The following is a 19,847-nucleotide window of genomic DNA, read 5'->3' as shown; positions in this document are numbered from 1 at the left end:
GCTAATAACTTTAACTAACTTACTCATTGAAAAATTCCTGGTTCCGCTCTTAGAAACACATGCAGACATTGCTGCTCGAGATTATGCATGTACTTATTATTTATAAGCATAAGCTGGAGTGAGAATTGACAAGATGGAAACCAACCATAAATATACCTTTAATCCAAAGGGTACGTACAATACGTACATTTTACAGGACAAGCAATTATACGGTTGTTCTGCTCTTTCTTATATGTGAATGCTTTCAAAAGCCACACTTGATGTATACATTAATAATACATGTGGAACATGACGGTGGGAATTGCATCCACAGTGTTTTCTTCTTTTTTCAATATTTTCGGTCTTAAATTAATTCAATCAGTTCAGTACCCACACCCACCACCAGCACCAGCACCAGCACCAGAGAAAAAAGACAAGAAAAAAGGCGACAATTTAACTCATACACCGACACAGAAGGAGGCCAAAGTGCATGCATGGTTGGTATGGCTACCGTACGTTTACTTGACCCAAGTTATACGGTTTAGTTTGAATGTACTCACCACATCCCCCTTTGAGATACAGCACTCTACAGCTGTTAGTCATTTATGTGCTCTACATCTTCCACCGCAAAAGGGAATTTATTGTTCTTTAGTTTGTTTTTATAGAGAAAACAGAAATGCAAGCTTCAACACCCTAAAAACACCACATCCAATCGAGTTCTAATTCATCCTTTAACTTCTTTTTTTTCATTGATCAACGAGAGATAAGTACTACTAAATCAAAAGTTAATTAAAATAAAATTTAAAATTTAAATAAATACTTTTAACTACTTGAATTATAAAATGCTCGACTTTAACTCAATATCACAAAACTAAAAACTAATTAACTAATATTATACAACAAAAGTGTATTTCAAATTAACGCGTGTTGTGTTGTGTTGAAGTTTGTCGTTGTCGATTCAATCAATATAAGAAAGTATATATTGCAAATCAGTGCGAATTGCAATCAATGACTAATTTGAAGTTTTTCCTCTGGTTGAATCTTGTCAACCATGACTCACCAAATAAGAATTTTGACAGTATTTGATAGTTTCTTTATCTTCTTTTGGAATATTTATGTGCAAAATGATAGAGGCACATGAGTCGGGTAAAAACGATGATTACTTCTGAAAGGGCCTGGCTGTGACAAGTCGTTTCATCTTCCCCTTTTGGGAGAGCAAGCATGGAACATTAATCTTTCAAAACATTTTTTTTTTTTACTTTTCTTATTGAGAGAAACGATAATATCACACACATTGCACGGATGCTAAAACTCGAACTCATAACTTTTTTCGAAGGAGCAATTGCTCCAAACCATTACACTAGTAGGTGCTTTGCTATAATATTCCAAAACATAAAAACCAAGAAGTAAAATCTAAGCAAAGATTTCCTAAAAAAGCTCGAGCACCGTATAATTGAATCGAATCATATAGATTGGAAGGTGAGACGATAGGTTAGGCTTTATATATCTAGCTTGAACAAAGTGATGATATATTGACTTGTGACCAGTGAGAAAGCATCTTTAAAGGTCACTTTAAAAAGTTTTGACTATTTTATTCAACCTTTTTATCCTGGAAGTAAAGCTTTTGCATCAAGCCTGGGGGATCATAAAAAAGTGCAATGCATTATGCATATATAGATTTACTATTTGCTCTCACAATCTCACTTCCAGCTGCAATATGCAAGGCGATGATTAGGTTAGATGTAAAAGAATGGGTTTCTAATGATCATAATCAACATTTTGATTGCATTTTTTCCAAGATTTTGGAGCCCACTATTTCCCTCTTATGTTTCTTGGTTGGTTGGTCGAGCAAAGATCAACAACATTACCTTAAGCTTGATTTTCGCACAAAAGCAAAGATTTAGTAAACCATAAACCATGTGAATGTGGGGTTAATTAACACAAAGCATCATCTTGTCCAAGCCATTTTGATGAATTTAATTATAATCTAGTTAGGCAAGCAAGAATGCCAGGAACTAACAAGCTGGAGGGCACAAGGCGATTTTATACTAACAAGTAGGGGTGGGCATCAATCCGGCCGATCCGACCAAACCGGCCGAACCAAACCGTATTTTCCGGTTTGGTTCGGTTTTGACTTTAAAAAAGTCAACAGTTTTTAAATCCGAACCAAACCGGAGTAATTTGGTTCAGCTGCAGTTTTAAGTTTTAAAAAACCGTGCTAATCCGAACCGAACCGTTTAAATATTAATTAATTATATTTATATATTTATATATATTAATTTACATGTGTCAATAGTCCAATTGGGTTCTTCTCTAAGCAGTGTTCTGTTTATTTTTCAGACCCATTTATGTTTCATGCGTTTTTCAAATCTTGTGGCTTTAGCTAGAGAAAGAGAGATAAATCTCAAATAGAGAACGATTAATTCTAAGATATTTGGCCGTCACATTCATCCTTCAATGATGCAAATGCTCTTCGGCCGCTTATATATGTTTGAATTATATCACATTGAAGCTAGTCTGTTGACCAAACAACCTACTACTATTTTTCACTATATACTGATGATTTTTTCCCTTAAACGATAACTGTGTACGCATAGCAACAGATAGATTGATGTATTACTTGCATTTCATGGATGATGGATGTAAGGGAGTTATGTGGGTTTCAGATGCATTGACTCGTGCAAGCAAAGCTGCAGTTGATTTGGGTTCTCATACCAGTAAATAACCAACGTTCACATTTGTCTTGTCTATTTTATGTCCTAGAAATTTTCTTTGCAAATCAATAGGCTTTGAATTAAATTGTGATCTAATAGATGGCCTTTCAAAATGGTTTAGAAACAATCTTGCTGGTTTTTCTTTTGACCATGTTATCTGCTTTGACCATATCATCTCATTGACCAGTCTTGGAAGGCAAGCATTCCCTGGATGATCAGCAACTATGGCTTGACTCTCATTTGAACAACCAGAATGTTAATCTTTCAACCATAAAACAAAGACTATGGTTGTTACTTTCATAATTAAGGTTTAGGCTTCACATAATGGACAACCTTTGAATAAATGGAATGATGTTGTATTAGCCTTTGATGGAATGGAATGGAATGATATAATGGCAAAATGTTAGCATTATAATGTAAGAGCAGGTTGAAAAATGCATGGTTTTGTGTTAGGCACAAACCGGCCGAACCAATCCGAACCAAACCGATTACAAGTGGTTTGGATTGGTTCGGTTTCCATTATGATTTTAGGCTAATCCGAACCAAACCGGACCGTTATTTTCTTATTGGTTCAGCTGTGGTTTGAGAGTAAAACCGAACCAATCCGGACCGTGCCCACCCCTACTAACAAGTTTCAAATAATATTGAGTTAATATTTACTGCTGTAATAAGGTTGAGGATTACAATTAACTTCATATTGAGAGTTAATAATCATTCATTTTTAAATATATTTTGTTTGCCTATCTCTAAACCCTAGCCTCCCTTCTCTTTCTCAAACCTCTTTAGTTGTGTTCCTGGGAGGGGCGAGGAGGCCTCTCCTCCTCCTCCTCTCTCCCTCTCTCTCTCTTTTCCTGACCTCCCCACTTATTTTCCCATGTACTAGATTTGGGGTTTTAATTGTGGGGAGGTTACTTGTGTCTAGATCTGCTTGGATTTGTGGTTATGTTGGTTGGTGTTTTAGTGAAAGGTGATTGGCTACAATCTCGATGGCGTTCTCTGTCTCCAAGGTGACGACGACATCTGTGGCGGCGACGGCATCTGTGGCGGCGGCGACAACAACAGAAGTAGTGGGATTTGTTGGTTTTTGGTTGTTTGTTGGTAGTTTTCTTATTTTGTAATAATTGCATCAACTCCTTGTCAGTTGGGTGTGTTTAATTGTTTTCTAGTCTATACTTATATTTTGTACTTGTGAGAGTTAAAAATTGTAGTTGTATTGGCAGATTTGGGCGCTATGATTCATGTCTGGTTTGTTCAGGCATGCGGCTTTTATGCCATAATTTCTCTGGCATTTTGTGGCATACATATGGACTAACCCTATGTATATAGAGTAACCATATTTGTATTACCCCCTTTTATGGGCATTTGTATTTGCCCTTGTGGCTGATGATCTTTTTACCTAATTTATGAATACAATTATTGTTTTTTTTTATTAAAAAAAATATTATTTATTTTGTGCCCGTATTGTTGTTTTTTTGGAACAATCACTCTACAAGAAGTTGCTTCATCTTTCCTCCATGTTTGACTATTGGATTGCCTTGTTTTTTTTTATTATTATCATTCACTATAAGAAGGGGGAGGGGGAGTATAAAATTGGGTTGTCTTAAGTTTGGCTTCTACGTAAATTGAACCCGGATGCACTTATGGGGGAGAGGAAGAGTTTGCCCCACTTTTCCATTGTGGTGTCACCCCATATGCGACTATTGGATTGCCGTTGCTCTCACTTTTTGGGTCTATGCTTCTCCAGCGTATATAAGCATTCCTATCTCCACAATCTTCTCTTGTGAGGTTCTCCATCATCTCGAAGAAGTTTTCATCATCCACATTGAAGTCGAGAAAAGCTTCAATGTTCGACATCCACGTTCAACATTACAAGCAACCATTCATTTACAAAGCCAAAGCTTTTGAAATTTACAAACTGAAAAACATGGTTTATCCAAAGAATTTACTACTGAAGTACCGTTCTTCAGTAGTCGTCTTCTTCTTCTTTCTGTTTTTTTCTTGTCTCTCTCTCTCTCTCTCTCTCTTTCTCTCTCTCTTAAATAGTAAATGCATACCATAGGTTGAAAGCGATCATTGGCACGCAATACCATATAGGTTGAAACCCAATAAGGCCTTCATATTTTGGAATGTTATTCTTGTCATAAAGAGACGTATCTTGAAAATATTATGTGATTATATTAAGTCATGGAGTGATTTGTGGCTATAAGTTACTATTTTATTCATCAAGAAGATCTAAAATATATTAGCCCATAACTTTTTCCTCAATTAAAATTACAAAATATTTTAAAATAAATATTAATTTATTTTATAACCAAGAAAACAAACGCCAACTTTTCTGATTATAAAATCCAAACAAAACCATTTTTTTAATAGAAAATGCTGTTTTTATATGTTAATAAATAAAAAAAGAGAAACAAACCAACAGATCAGCTTTATTCTCTCTCAACCATCAAAACCATTTCTCTCTCTCTCTCTCCCTCTGTGGATAAGAAGCTTTTCAAAGAGAAGATTCTTTCAGTTGGGAGATGGTTGCTTTGCATTTGCACCAACCTCCACCCTGCTTTGACCGTACGTACAATCCACGTGGACTCTCTGCTGACGTGTCAGAAAGGAAGCCCCGCCAATCACTCCCGCAAGCAAAATAATTTCGATATTCCATTTTAAAAAAAGAAATATATAAATAAATAAAAATGAGGAAAGTTCCTTAATGAGCGCTGCTGGGTGTGGGTGGGCATGTGAGTAGGCATTGCCATGTGACTCTATAGTAGGTTAGTTCATTTGTGGGTCCCACTGCGGACCCCAACCAACATTCGGGACCCACGATAAACTTTTGGGTTTTGGAGAAAACAGGTGGTTGTGGTTGGGGGGTTCAGGCTTCGACCGCCCATTTAATTCACCCCCGGAGGCTGAGGCTGAGGCTGGCGATGGAGATGGGTGCTATTTCATCACTGCATGTTTGGTTGCTGAGAATGTGAGAGAAAAGAGAGAAAATGATTTATAAGATTTGACACTTTGTGTGCTAGCTTCAGAGTTCTTTGCACAAATTGGTGTCTCTTCGCATCCAATTGTATTTATAAATAACGTGGGGCTCTCTCTCAAAGTAAATAATGTGGGACTACACTACACAATTCCAGTTTCATGCAATACTAATTTTGTTGCAACCTCACGAAACTGTTAAATTTACAATAATATAGGAGTGCAATATATATATATATATGAAAGGGTGGGGTCCATCAAATTAAGAAACCTAATAACATCTCGTTGCATCACACATAATTTAATTTAGTTTAGATTACGCAGACGTGCGTTAGGCCAACTAATCAAAGTAGTGTGTCAAATCCTTTTCACCTGAGTTCAAAATTCCTATTTCATAGTTAGAGCAGTTATTACTCTCTCTCTCTCTCTCTCTTTCTCTATATTGACCAATTTTATAAAAACCCTGATGTAGAACAGCTGGCAGATTTTATCGCGGTTGAGCTAGAAAAGGGCGCAGTGGGAATTTGCAGTTTTGTCGTCCAATCTCCGATTAGGGCGCAAAATACCATTTCGGAAAGGGAACGACGCCACGAGTGCAACTCACAGCTTTGCTGTGATATATGCTGGATTTTGGCATTCTGAGGTCATTTGGACTTCCAAAATTGCAGTTAAAGTTTGGTAGTTAATTTTCCAATAAATTCTGTTTTAACAGTTTAGGAGTTTTGTTATTAAGACTCCAAATCAATTCTGTTTTTTTCAGTTTTATGTCAGTTTAGGAGTTACGTTATTAAGACTCCAGGTTAATTTTGTTGTTTCAGTTTTATGTAATAATTCCCTTGGTAGTTGAAGGGTTGAGGGTTGTTGAGAATTGTGTATTTAGACAGGTTTGTCTAAACATTTCTGGTAACTCAGTTTTTAATAATATTAATCTAAGAGAGCTTCTCTTAATTTTCTGGTGGAATCCAGTTTTCCTTGTTACTCAAGGTTTCGCTTGAAACCTTATTGCTTGTGCTGCGTCAAACCCGTGTTATAATATGAGTGAACTAATAATGACTTAGGAGCTTTTACCGGCATAGACACACACACACACACACATATATATATATATATAGTGTCATCCTAACTTAGACGTTATACCTATAAATATACATTTGTTTTAATCAATCTACCTATAAGTACTTAATAGCTGCTGAAAATTGGATCCGAAAATAACAAGTAGTGAGTGAGCAGCAGTATCAATCGTTCTCAATCCAAACAAGAAAAAGAAAATAAATGTGGTATTTAATATTTTGGTTAGATATGATGATTGCAACTCCTAAAATTTGCTCAAATATACACTGGATTCATAGGTGATTTGTAAGTACAAATGGTTCCACCATGCACATGGCACTCACATGCATAATGTCGTAGCTCGATTGTCACCTCCCAACCAATGTACGTACCATCATCTTCGCTTGCAATTGGGATTGGATATATTCCAAAGTCAAATTAAATTAGGCCATGGAAAAACAAACACCTATCCAAATTATTTTTCAAAATTAATGTCATCATTTTCAAGACAATATAAATCGCATGTGCAGCTAGCAAATCGCATTGTATATGTATGTATGAGTGGTTCTGCACCATGATCATGCCATGTGCTGATGTGAACCATTATTCATACAAGCACAAACCTAATCTGATTCAATATAAATTATTGATGGACAATTATTTTGTCAAGCAAATATATATTGTCTTATTCTTTTTCTTTAAAGAATCATTTGAGTGCATTTGTTGGGACGACGACGCTGGCAACAATGTGTTGTTCTCAGGTGTTGAAAAAGAGTTTCTTCAGATTTCCCTTTTCTAAAGTCAACTGGGTAAGTGAAAAGAAAGGGAGATGTATATGTTATTGAACTTACTCTCATCTACCCAGCGAGGTTGGTTCAATTGGTAACGTCTTTGCATTATGTGTTGCCCTATTAGTGTTAGAGTCCCGTTACCAGAAGTCCTCGTTGATGCGCAATATGTAATTTCCTACATAAATCCATACATGTGGCAACTGGCAATTGGGTACCACACGTAAGTCTTTCCAGCTCTAGATTGTGGGTATGCCCTGACGTTGGTATCTCTTTAATAAAGAGTGATTGATAGTCTTCTATGATTAATCCTTTGATTTAGGTGCGGGCATCTCTTTAATGAAGTTTATTAGTACAAGGGTTGTAATTCTCCATTCTCCAGTCCTGGAACTCACTATTTATGGTAAATTTCACTCCGAAAACTTCTTCTAAGAGTCACTAAATGCGCGTGTATTTCCCTAGCTATTACAAGTATGCGAAATGACTAAATTCGTATTTTGTACGTACACTGCTGTGTTCAGTACTTTGGCAAAGCATGTAGGGATCGATGTTTAGGTATATGAAATGTTTGGTGGGGTTTCAATATTATCCCCATCCTTGTCTATGAAGTTAGCCACCCTACATGCTTCAATGCAGTACATATAATAACTACGTGCCTAATCCAACAACATGTCATTCTGTTGGAAGCGAAAGCGACCTAATGACATAACCACCAAAATTACCAAATAGATCTACTACTTCGAGGTTGGTGAGATAATTAAAGGGCTAAAAGACGTCCATGGAAATTTCTGCTCCAACTGATATGTGATATCTTGAAACCATTATTTTGTTTGGTGAATAGATGTTATATGGGCTCAGTTTATGCATACAAGAGTGTTTTAGCTTCTATAGGTTTGTTGGTGTAGTTTTAGGATACCTTTGATTTGATTCAAGACGCCCTTTTTTTTAATGAAATGTCTATTTTAGGTCAGGCATAAAAGAATATACCTAATGATAAATTCGAGTGTTCGTTACTACAACAAATGTAGTTTTAAGCTTAAGAACTTAATCTATACTACCAAGTGGCTAATAATGATATTAACTGATAATCTAAGCCCCACACAGCCTACAAACCCACCAAGCCTCAACATGCACAAACTGTTCGGTCTGCTAGTTTTTGCGTAAGAGTGTTTCGTGTTCAATGTCACTTGATAAGTTGGAAGGGTGATAGCTCAAGCCTTTAAAACATGATTTTGGGGAAAACTCGGGGGGTCTTCTAACCCAAGATTATCAAGTTTATTTGGAGTGAAGTTAATTAGGGCTCTTTTTGAGTGATTCTAGGAGGGCCATAATCACTTATGGAGAGAAGCACCTCCCACGCACTTCTTCATGTAATCACTTTACAAGTGATTATGGGCATGTGTTTTTCCATAAAATCACTTAAAACCACTTAAGTGATTACATGGACAATTGATTCTCTATAGAAGTGATTATAGGTCTATCTAGAACCACTCACAAACGACCTCTTAATGTTATTTTAATCGATGAAGGTGATATTTTGAAAACAAAAATTGCCGTTGCAAGTGAAAGCCAAAGTCATACAAAATCGATAGAAGTTGAAAAATTTAACAAAATTAATAAGAGAAATAAACCAACATGGGTAAAAAAATAAAATGGAAACCACATTTATCAAAATTGAAAATTGTGATAAACCATAAGCACCATGGCATAAGAATATGTAACGAGAATCTAAGAAAAGGAAAAAAAAAACAAAAAAACAAAAAAACAAAACAAATAGGTTGATTGGTTAATGGCCGAAATACTCGGCGGCTCAAAATGGTCCATCCATTAGAGAAAGAGAACATTCCATTGCATAAATCAAGGCTCGGTTTCAAGTGAAGACTGTGCAAGTCCTGGCTGCAATTCACTTGCTTTGGGTAAAGGGGGAAAAAGCACAAAAGCTAATCCACTTCTGGTAGCAAAGCAAACATTGCCCTACGAAATCTGTCTTTTACTTTTCATTATGTAAAAAGATGCAATTGAGTAAAAATTAGAAGTCTCAAAAGCAACTCTCTCTCTCTCTCGCGTGTATGTCAAGTGTGAAGATTGTTCATTCTTGATGGTTTTGTGGGGCCTCCATCAATAATCTCACTCATCAACGTACCAAATTGACTAATCAAAAACAGTGATTATTATTAAAGCAAAAGAGAGAATTAATTAACTTGGAAGTTGTTAATCTCAAGGGACAGAGATTCATTATGGTTAACTACATATCAAGAGACTTGCTTTCCCACATAATTTCCAACCAATGTTGTGGACCATATCTGATTAGATGCAATACTTAATTTTTGCAAATATGTTTAGAGTGAAGAGATCATAAACGGTTTTACAAACTAACATAAACAAAGATTTTACACAAATTAATATATATTGGGTACTTAGATATTTCGAACCTCTGCCCACATTGGTAAAGGTGGAAGAGCTCAACCAACTGAGCTATATATACCCCGACCGGCAATATTAATTGAATTATTCTTAATTTACTAAAGACTCCTCTAATCTTAATTTGTTTCATAATATTATTAAGACAGCTTGTGACATTAGTTAATTAGTAAAACACTTTTTTTTTCTTTCTTTCTTAAAAGCATGTATAGAAATAGCATTGTTTTACTTTTACTTTTTTACAAGTTAATGATTCAATTAAGCTTGTTAACTCAAAAAGTCAAAGCTCTCTCAGAACCCAAACCCATGCAGCAAGATTGGTCCATACAATCAATGGCGCTGGTTCGAGTAGATGATGATGATGGTGTTCCTGTGCATGTGTACCTTTTTGTACTGCATGATGAGAATAAGAGCAAGACCCCAAGCAAATGGAAAGGCGTGACAAGTTTGCCATCATAAAAACCACTTGGTTGTTGCATGGCAACATAATCTTGCCCCCGAAAAGGTGTTAGTGAAAACCCTCCAAAATTCAAACTCCATTTGCCTAATTACCATTTAACCTTTATTTGCCCCATTTTCTTGGGTCTAGCAACATTCAAGTCTGTGTTCCCACTTCCAAGTCCAACTTAACTTTCTGTTTTTTTTTTTATTTTTTCTACTTTTTTGCATCGAAATTATTATTATTATTATTTTTAATGTGTTTCATTGCGGTGAATAAGTAAAACTTTAAAGTAATTAATTAGGGTTAGTTTGGGTCAAATGGAAAGATAATTAGGGCATTTCTTGTGAACCCAGCAAAACCCCTAATTAGATATTACTTGCCCTTTTCTTTTTTAACTTGTTGATGTCTCCTTGTGGTGAATAAGTAGAACTATAGGCTAATTTGGATCAACCAGAACCATTAAAGACATCCACATTGAACTTGGATAAGTAGGGTTTCGAACGTAAGATCATGTACGGAATTTCTTGTCAACCAAGAAAATACAAATTCCCTAATTAGATCATCACATACCTACCACTATGTCCATATATATACTTATGTATAGACAGTACTTAAACGTATTTACTGCTTCTGTTTGTAATAATTTAGCATGAACTATAAAAGAATCGTAGCTCATAATTTATTTCATGGGAGGTTCCTATTGAAGATAAAAAGATGTACTGAAATTCTATTGCATCATCCTTGTGTTTGAAACATGTCTATATATGCATTTTTTTACATGATAATCACCAATACATGCATCATCCTTGTGTCGCACGTTTTATTTTTGTTTAGCATTAGTTATGTTCTGAAAGAGATCTTAAGTTCAAATCCTAAACAATAAAAAAATTGCTTTAAAGAAACGAAAGCGATTAGTTCAGAACTTTAAGTTACGTTGTGAAATGAATGATAAAAATATGTGTTGAGCTGAGACAGATAACTAATTTTGATAACGAAAAGGAGACATATTTTTGGCTAGAAGAAAGGGCTGAAGGCTTTGGCCAAAATTCATCGTGCATTAAATTCCTATGCAGTTTAGCATTTATAGCTGAAATTGATGGCTTCAATTCTATTCCTACCAAACCAAATACGACCCCCAACTGAGAGTTTTAACATGTGAAAGCTTTAATCATTCTTGAAATCTAGTGCCTTGCACATATAGAAAAGCTCAAGTAATTTATAATTCAATTTTAGCTTTCAAATTAACATGTTGTGTTGATGTCCAAATCTGGATACAATTTGTGGGGGGTTGAGAAGTTCTGTTATCTTCGGTACGTAGGTTGGGTGGAGATCTTTGGCAAAGGACGTAAGATTTGCAAAGGAAAGAAAAGAGCGATCATCAAGACCTTAGCACTGGTTTAGTTCTTGTATATTTATATCTTTGGCGAGTATATATTGGCACGCATGATCATCTATGGCAAAATGTGTCACAAAATTTGAGAGTTCACATGAGCTAACATATGCACACACTCACATGTTGCTAAGTCATGGATATCCAGGATATGCATGGTTCAAAGTCTTTGTTGCCAAATTTGAATATTCAGTTTGTCTTTGCAATTTCCACACTGCAATCTGACTGAAATTATAGAAATTTTAGCTCACATGGGGATTTGCTGGAAATTGACATATCGAGTGAGTTGGTAACCACCATATAGCCATAAGGAGACTTCAAATTTCAAGCCACAACCAAAAAAGAGAAAATTAAATTAAACTAAAATAAAATAAAAGACAGAAAAGCAGGGAAAGCCCTTTAAAACTGCCACCAAACAATGCCTTCAATTCCACAGCAAAATTAAATAAACCCATAGAGAAATATTGCGTACACAGGCTGTAAGCAAGCATTGCCCCTCTACCCACTCGAAACAATGGGGGTAGTCAAACAATGCCTTATGGCCGTGATTAGCGCCTCGAATTGCATTTCGACCCAAACACGCCATTATAAAAAAAAAAAAAAAAAAAAAATTTAAAAAAGGAATTTGCGTTTTAGTTAACTTCTTAATCGTGGCGCAAAACCAGCAGAATACCGTGACATCTGTTCCCGTGAACGTCCGTACTCTCTCTCTCCTCCATAACGGCCGCTGCTGACGTGGCAAGAAAAGGCGTCGGTAGGATAGGCCTGCGGTAAAATGTTAGTTGGGGGTCTCGCAGTAAAAAGTAAAAAGGTTTACGTATAGAGGGTCTGTGTTTGTTTGGGTGAGAGCAGTTAATGTTGGTGGTGGGGGTTGTTTGGTTGTTGGGTTAGAGTGAACCTAATCCCGGGGAGTCAAAAAAAATCAACACTGATATTGGTGTTAGTTAGATAACTGTAAACGACTAAACGGCGTCAAAGAAAGGAGTGGGTGCACAATGTGGGTGTCTATATAAATGGGAGTGATTGTGTGAGCTTCCTCATTCTCTGACTCACACTTGTTTTTCTCTCTGCTCTCTGCTCTCTCTCTCTCTCTCTCTCTCTCTCTCTCCCTCCCTCTGCATTTCACATTCATTTCTTGGCGTGTCTTTAATTTCTCTGCTCCACTTCACATTCTCTCCTCACAGCAACACAGAGAGAGATTGCAATGGCGGTGTTTGAGAGTAAGAGATGGGTTACTGGTGCTTTCTTGGCTGTGCTTCTCGTGCTTTGCTTCGTTGCTGCAATTGCTGAGATCTCTGGAAACAGGTTTACTTTTGCTTCTCTTTCTCTCTCTTTCCACTTCTCTGTTTCTATGGGCTTATTTGGTTGAGTGGAATTTGAGTGAGTGAGGCAAAAGAGTGCTTTGCTACTTTAAGAGAAATGGGGTTTCTTAGTGGAAAAATGGAGCTACATTCGATGTACTTTAGTAGAAATTACAGGTTTCTAGAATTTTTGCCGACCCCATTTTTCATGGCATTTTCCTTTTCTTCCTTAATTTCTCTTCTCAAAGTAGCAGAGCAACAAGAGCTCACTTGGACCTTAAAGAATAAGAATAAGAGAGAGAGAGAGAGAGAGAGAGAGAGAGAGAGAGAGAGAGAGAGAGAGAGTTCTTGAACTTGTCCGTACAAATGGGGGTGTTTGGTTATTTTCTGTGCTTGAATTTCATGTCATTACCTTTTATTTATGTTTTTTTTAATTTTGGAATTTTTTCTCTGCAGAAATGGAGGAACAGAGGAGTTGCAGAGCTCAAGCAACTCATCAATGGCGGCCAGGTCCGTAACCCAACCAAAAACCCCTCCCAACGTTAATTCTTTCTTTTATTTTTTATTATTTGTTCTTGTCCACGTGGATGGATCTAAACCGTTTCGCTTGTCCCCTCCTCCCGTTTAAGCCGTTGGATGATTCTGTTCTGTTCTTATCCCAACGGCAAATAACAATCTCAACCGTCAAGATCTGGATCTAAAGATCTGGGCCGTTTATTCCGTTATGTTTGTTCCCCTCGGATTCCCTCTCTCTGTGGCTTCTCGTTTTACTACATTTCCATAATTGCCCTCAGCCAATACACTTAATTCCACATCTGCCCTCTCGCCGACTAGTTTTTTCTTCCCTCTGCACAAAAAACGCCCCCTAACGGTTTTTAGTCGACACTGTCTGCCACTCAGCTATGGCCTCGAGCACTGCACTCGTACACACTCTGAATCGTGCTTTCCATAGCCGTGTGTCTTTTACTTTTCGTTTCCTACTCGCTTCCTGCGACTGAAACGTGTCACTCTCTGATTCGCCAATTTTTTTTTTATCAGTTTGACCCAACCCAACGGTTTTTTTTGGTGACAGTGAATGTTTTGGAGGTTTATGGTTTATTGGGTTTTGGTAATTTTACTGGGTTTGGTTTTTGCTCAATTTTTTGTTGGTGCTTAATTGGTTTTTTCAGGGTGGCTGAGGATGATGAGAGCTTCAATAAGCATGCAGTTGATGACCCAGAGGAGGTTGTTGCCATGGTTGACATGTGGGTCTCTCTGATTCTCTCTCTCTCTCTCTCTCTCTCTCTCTCTCTCTCTCTCTCTCTTAACTTTTATGTGTCACCACTCTCTATATTTTCTGGTATGAGCATGTGACTGTGAAATGCACATGGGGTATAATAAAATAAACCAAATTTTATCTCAAAAGAAGAAAGAGAACTGAGCAGATGAACAGTTGACTGCATTCACTGATCAGAGGTTTTGGTGGGTGGGGTAGCTAGCTCTTATGAATTTGGACCTAACCCAACTGACCCGATTGGCAATTTCAATTAACTCAGTTTCTATTTTTGCAAAAGCCTGAAGTTGTTTACATTCTCATGAATTGGCCCTGCCTTCTATTTATGCCATTTTCACTTTGCCTTTTCTGTCATATGCACTGTAAATGCTTGAAGTTGTTTGCATTATGCATTTTCTACTTTCCCTTTTCTGTCGGTCGTATTTTCCCTGTTCCATGTTAGACTTGGCATATACTTTCTCTTTTCCACATGCCTCTTTCCTTGTCTAAACATACACTATGTCCTACATTTGAAGGGTACCAATCTTTTAGCTTTAGGTCTGTGTAATGAATTTGATAGTGTCTAGGACACATCACCTATTATAATTGCTGTGTTGGTCGAAATTTGATTTGTATATGCATGTCTATGTCACAGATTAGGCCAGCCAATAAAGATGCTATGGGATTTTTACACCCCTCTTTTCCTTGCTTTTAATGATCCTTGGTGTTACTATTATTAATCTATTTTTTAAATCTTTGGCTGTAATGATTTTGATATATTCAGATCTTATAGACTCAGGTCGAATTTTGGAACTTTTAACCAAATGTGATAGGTTTCACCCGTGTGTGCTGCCAAAACAATGATTAGAAGGATAACATGTACTCTGTTTCTGTTTCTGGGCCAAAATCAAGAGAGCAATTTTCTATCCGTTACACTGAGCAATTTTCCTCACAAATGGACAAAATACTTGCTTTTTCCCCTCTTCATGTGCTACCCTGTCATGTAGTGACTCAGGTCACTACTCAGGTTTTTGCCAAATACATTACATGACAAATGAAGAAACTAGGGAGAAATTGCCACCACCAACATCCCAGTAGAAATTACTTTTAACATTTTAACTTTTTAGAGTATGTTTAGGCAATAGTTCTTTTTAATTGTGGAAGAGCTTTTGTTTGAATTATGATGAAAGAGCTTTTGTTTTTTACAATAATGTTGACAGTAGAAAGAAACACTGTTGATATTGCAGGAGTATCCGAAACAGCACTGAGAGAAGGAAGCTGGGCTTCTTCTCATGTGGAACTGGCAATCCAATTGATGACTGCTGGCGTTGTGATTCAAACTGGCAGAAAAACCGCAAGCGTCTTGCAGACTGCGGCATTGGTTTTGGCAGAAATGCCATTGGTGGTCGTGATGGTCGCTTCTATGTTGTTACTGACCCTGGTGATGATGATCCTGTTAACCCCAGACCCGGTACTCTTCGCCACGCTGTCATCCAGAACGAGCCTCTCTGGATTGTGTTCAAGCGAGACATGGTGATACAATTGAAGCAGGAGCTCATCATGAACAGCTTCAAGACCATTGATGGCCGCGGAGTCAATGTTCACATTGCTAATGGAGCATGCATCACAATCCAATTTGTTACAAATATCATAATTCATGGTCTACATATCCATGACTGCAAGCCCACAGGAAATGCTTTGGTGAGGAGCTCTCCATCTCATTTCGGGTGGCGGACAATGGCTGATGGTGATGCTGTCTCCATCTTCGGGTCCAGCCATATATGGGTTGACCACAATTCTCTCTCCAACTGTGCTGATGGTCTTGTTGATGCTGTCATGGGCTCAACTGCAATTACCATTTCCAACAACCACTTTACCCACCACAATGAGGTCTGTAAATTCTTCTGAATCTCTAATTACTATTTACTTCCATGTGTTTACTTTTCTGTTTTAATCTTGACATTGATATCTATGTTATTGAAAACCAGGTGATGCTGCTGGGCCACAGTGACTCTTATACCAGAGACAAGGCAATGCAAGTGACAATTGCTTACAACCACTTTGGGGAGGGACTTATCCAAAGAATGCCAAGGTAAGTCTTCAGTTCAATAATGAAATCGGATTGGCTTATTGACAGCAGAAATGCAATACCAATTTGTTGCACCGCGACTCATTTTTGGTTCTCATAAGATTAAGACATGGACTATGGACAATGCAGGTGTAGGCACGGGTATTTCCATGTGGTGAACAACGACTACACTCACTGGGAAATGTATGCCATTGGTGGAAGTGCAGAGCCCACCATCAACAGCCAGGGCAACAGATATGCTGCTCCAACCAACCCCTTTGCAAAGGAGGTAATTTAGTCCTAATCATATTTCCTTGTCAACTAATGGTTGTTTGCTATGAATCATGATGAGGTTCACATACTAACTGATTGTTGATGATAAATTTGCATTTTAAAGGTTACCAAGAGGGTCGAGACACCGACAACCCAATGGAAGAGCTGGAACTGGAGATCAGAAGGAGACCTGCTTCTGAATGGTGCCTACTTCACTCCATCCGGAGCTGGAGCTTCAGCAAGCTATGCCAGGGCCTCGAGCTTGGGAGCCAAGTCCTCTACCATGGTTGGAGCCATAACTTCAGGTTCTGGTGCACTCCCCTGCCGCAGAGGCCATCCTTGCTAGTATCTCATTTCCCATTTTTACCAATTATATAGCTTCTACCCAATTTCCACATATTCCATCAATTGAATTCTACCCTTCATCTTTTCCTATTTTAAAAAAATTTGGCAAGTGTACATTGATTTACACATGTCATTATATCGTCCAATCCATTTGCCTCCCTCCACATTGTCTTTCTGTTATTGGTCAACCTCGGTCTGCTTCAACTGAAAAATACAATGCCATTTTTAGGAGCAGGTGCAGAAGCGTTGTTCATATTTTTTTTTTTCCTTTTGCCCCTTTCTCTTTTTGTTTTCATTTTGGTCTCATTCTGTTTCATCCCATCATGTTCCAAGTTCTGACCACCGTTTGTGTGTCTATCTTCTTCTTCCTCCCAGTGTCAGTGTTTTTGTCTGCATACATTTGGGTTTTATAGGATATGAATGATTTTGTGGGTTTTTCCTTCTTTTTTCTTTTGTCTAGAGTCTTACAAGCAAGCAAGCAAGCAATAGTATGATATGAATGTCAAATTTGAGTTTATGAAAGGACGACTTTGATTTAGTCAATAGAGCATAGCAGCAATTGCAGTGATGATTTGTTCCTTTTTCACTTTTTAAGCTTTTTTTCTTTCTTTTTTCCTTTGGCAAATGGCAATGGAAGCAATCTTTTACTTTTGGTTGTGTAATTGTGGTTTCTCTTTTTCTATCATTATGCTCATTATCAGTGTTTGTTTCTCGTTATTCTTCCATGTGCTCTCCCAAACACACCACATGACAACAAGTCATTTACCAACCAAACCACCATAATCAAATCACTTTTTTCTTACCACTATCATCTTTACCAAATGATGAATTACTAGACGCAATTGTTTAATGGAAGAAAACAATAATCAAGTTAATCATGAAATAAGGGCATGTTTAGAATTGAACCCACCATCATCCATGACGATCTACTCCACATAACATCTCCGAATGAGAAATTAAAAACTAAAAGAGAGTTATTACCAAAAGAGGGCAATTCGGAATCCCTTCTTTCAGGTTGTGAATAAGAATTAAGAACCGGTGGCTAAATAGAATCGGATCCTAATGCTTGGTCATGATCTCATTCAGGAAATGCAAGTCATATATCTTGCAAAGTCATAGGCAACGCTGAGAAAGAAACAAACCAATGCTGAGAAAGAAAGCAACGTCAAGTGCAACAAAATATCCCTAACGGATATATTCTGAACACTGTGCAAGAATGTGCATCAGTTTCAGTGACCCAAATTAATTTCCATGCGGTGTCCCAAATGCCCCACGCCCCACTATGAATTTGTGCGGGCAAGAAAAGAAATAAATGTTTGATTATGGCCTCCCCCCTAACATGCCGTGGCTCAGAGCATGACCACTAAACATGGATAGCGGATAAAGTTGGAAACAAAACAAAAACAAAAGGCAGTGATGAGCCCTATGTCATGTGTTAAGATGATGAAATGAAGATACCAATTAGCCTTTTTGTCTGTCTTTTGTTGGTTAGAGGAAGCCTTAGTTCGAAACATGGATATCAAAGACGATGTATATTTGTGATGTGTTATTTCGATAACTAATTATGAGTGTATTAATCTTCCAATCGTTTATAAAAAAATGATGGAATGAAGAAATTGGGGGATAGATTATAGATAGCCTTTGCAATTTGCATGTGAGGCAGGGCCCCATACGGCATGTGAGGGTTTTGATTTGCCCTAATTAATAGACAAGGGATGGGACCATCTCTCATTCTCATTTTCACTGCTGCCCAACTTGTGCATGTACATACATTATTATTATTATACACATATCAACCTTAGCCTTATTGATTTGGGTTTGAAAAATTGAAATGAAAGTGCTCTCCTTTTTGATGGGTTTGTGTAGTGTTATCTTGACCTGTAACACAACTTGGTTCAGTGGTCTGGCATCTTCAAACAGTGAGGAGTGAGAATTTTTAAAGAAGTTATGTGGTGTAATATAATATTCTGATTATAATGACGGAAAGAATAGGAGAAATAGGGAAGGAATTGGTTCTAACGGCAACAACTGTCCTTTCTTAAAGTTTAAAAAAAACAAACCTTAATTATAGATATGCCCCCTGAATTCTGACTCGAGTTTCACTTTCCTCTTCTCCAAAACTTCACCCAAAATAAAAGCAAAAACTTCTGTAGCCTACCAAGAATTCTGGCGTCTTGTACCGACAATCTCATTACAGAAAAACAATTGAAAAAACAGTGAAATCGTGTTAAGGCTTCACATTGATCACGACACGTTTTCCCGAGACAGAAAAAAAAGGACAAGTAAAGGCTTTTGTTTTGTTTTTCAATTTTCTTGACCTTCAAAAGAAAGTCCATCTGAGAAGGGTATAGCCAAAATAGTTGAAGTGACTAGGAGGGATGAACAAAGTGTTCATATACGCAAATCATAATCGTAAGCATATTATATTGCCAATCATAAAGATGGACCAGTTGATCATTTTTATTTTTGTCTAAATGTGTGGTCCGAATGTGCAATCTGACAACACAAGTATTTGTAATACCCACATATAGCATCTTCGATTGCCAAGAAGTTTTTCAACCGTTGAGAACAAGTCGCTACATTTGACATATTTTACTTGCGTATACTACGGTTGTGAGTGAGCATAATTTAAGACGAATGAGGCAGCCCTATTTGGTAGGAGTTGTGTAAGATTGGCTTTGAGCATTGCTTGGCAAAAAAAATAAGGTATCCAAATGGTTAATGGTGAACCCAATCTTACTTGTGGTCCAAATTAACTCGTTAAGTACTTTGTAAGTTGCAGTTTACTGGTTCTCCAAACACCAAACCCTAATCTAGATTTGGAACATATACTGAATGCTGCCTAGCA

The 19,847-nt window shown here is 37.3% G+C and overlaps 1 protein-coding gene across 1 annotated transcript; it reads left to right on the top strand.

The window, feature by feature from the left end:
• The first annotated feature begins 12,799 nt into the window (after positions 1–12,799).
• LOC117615007 (probable pectate lyase 8) lies at positions 12,800–17,681 on the top strand. The gene is made up of 7 exons (XM_034343968.1): positions 12,800–13,065; positions 13,518–13,571; positions 14,231–14,305; positions 15,561–16,203; positions 16,302–16,405; positions 16,532–16,670; positions 16,779–17,681. Exons 1-7 carry the CDS (start codon positions 12,965–12,967, stop codon positions 16,998–17,000), a joined length of 1,338 nt encoding a protein of 445 aa, XP_034199859.1. The 5' UTR covers positions 12,800–12,964; the 3' UTR covers positions 17,001–17,681.
• The last annotated feature ends 2,166 nt before the right edge of the window (positions 17,682–19,847 follow it).

Source organism: Prunus dulcis, chromosome 1, assembly GCF_902201215.1.
Source record: "Prunus dulcis chromosome 1, ALMONDv2, whole genome shotgun sequence".
NCBI lineage: Eukaryota > Viridiplantae > Streptophyta > Magnoliopsida > Rosales > Rosaceae > Prunus > Prunus dulcis.
The sequence above is the reverse complement of the archived record's forward strand: the minus strand, read 5'-3'. Positions and strand labels throughout refer to the sequence as shown.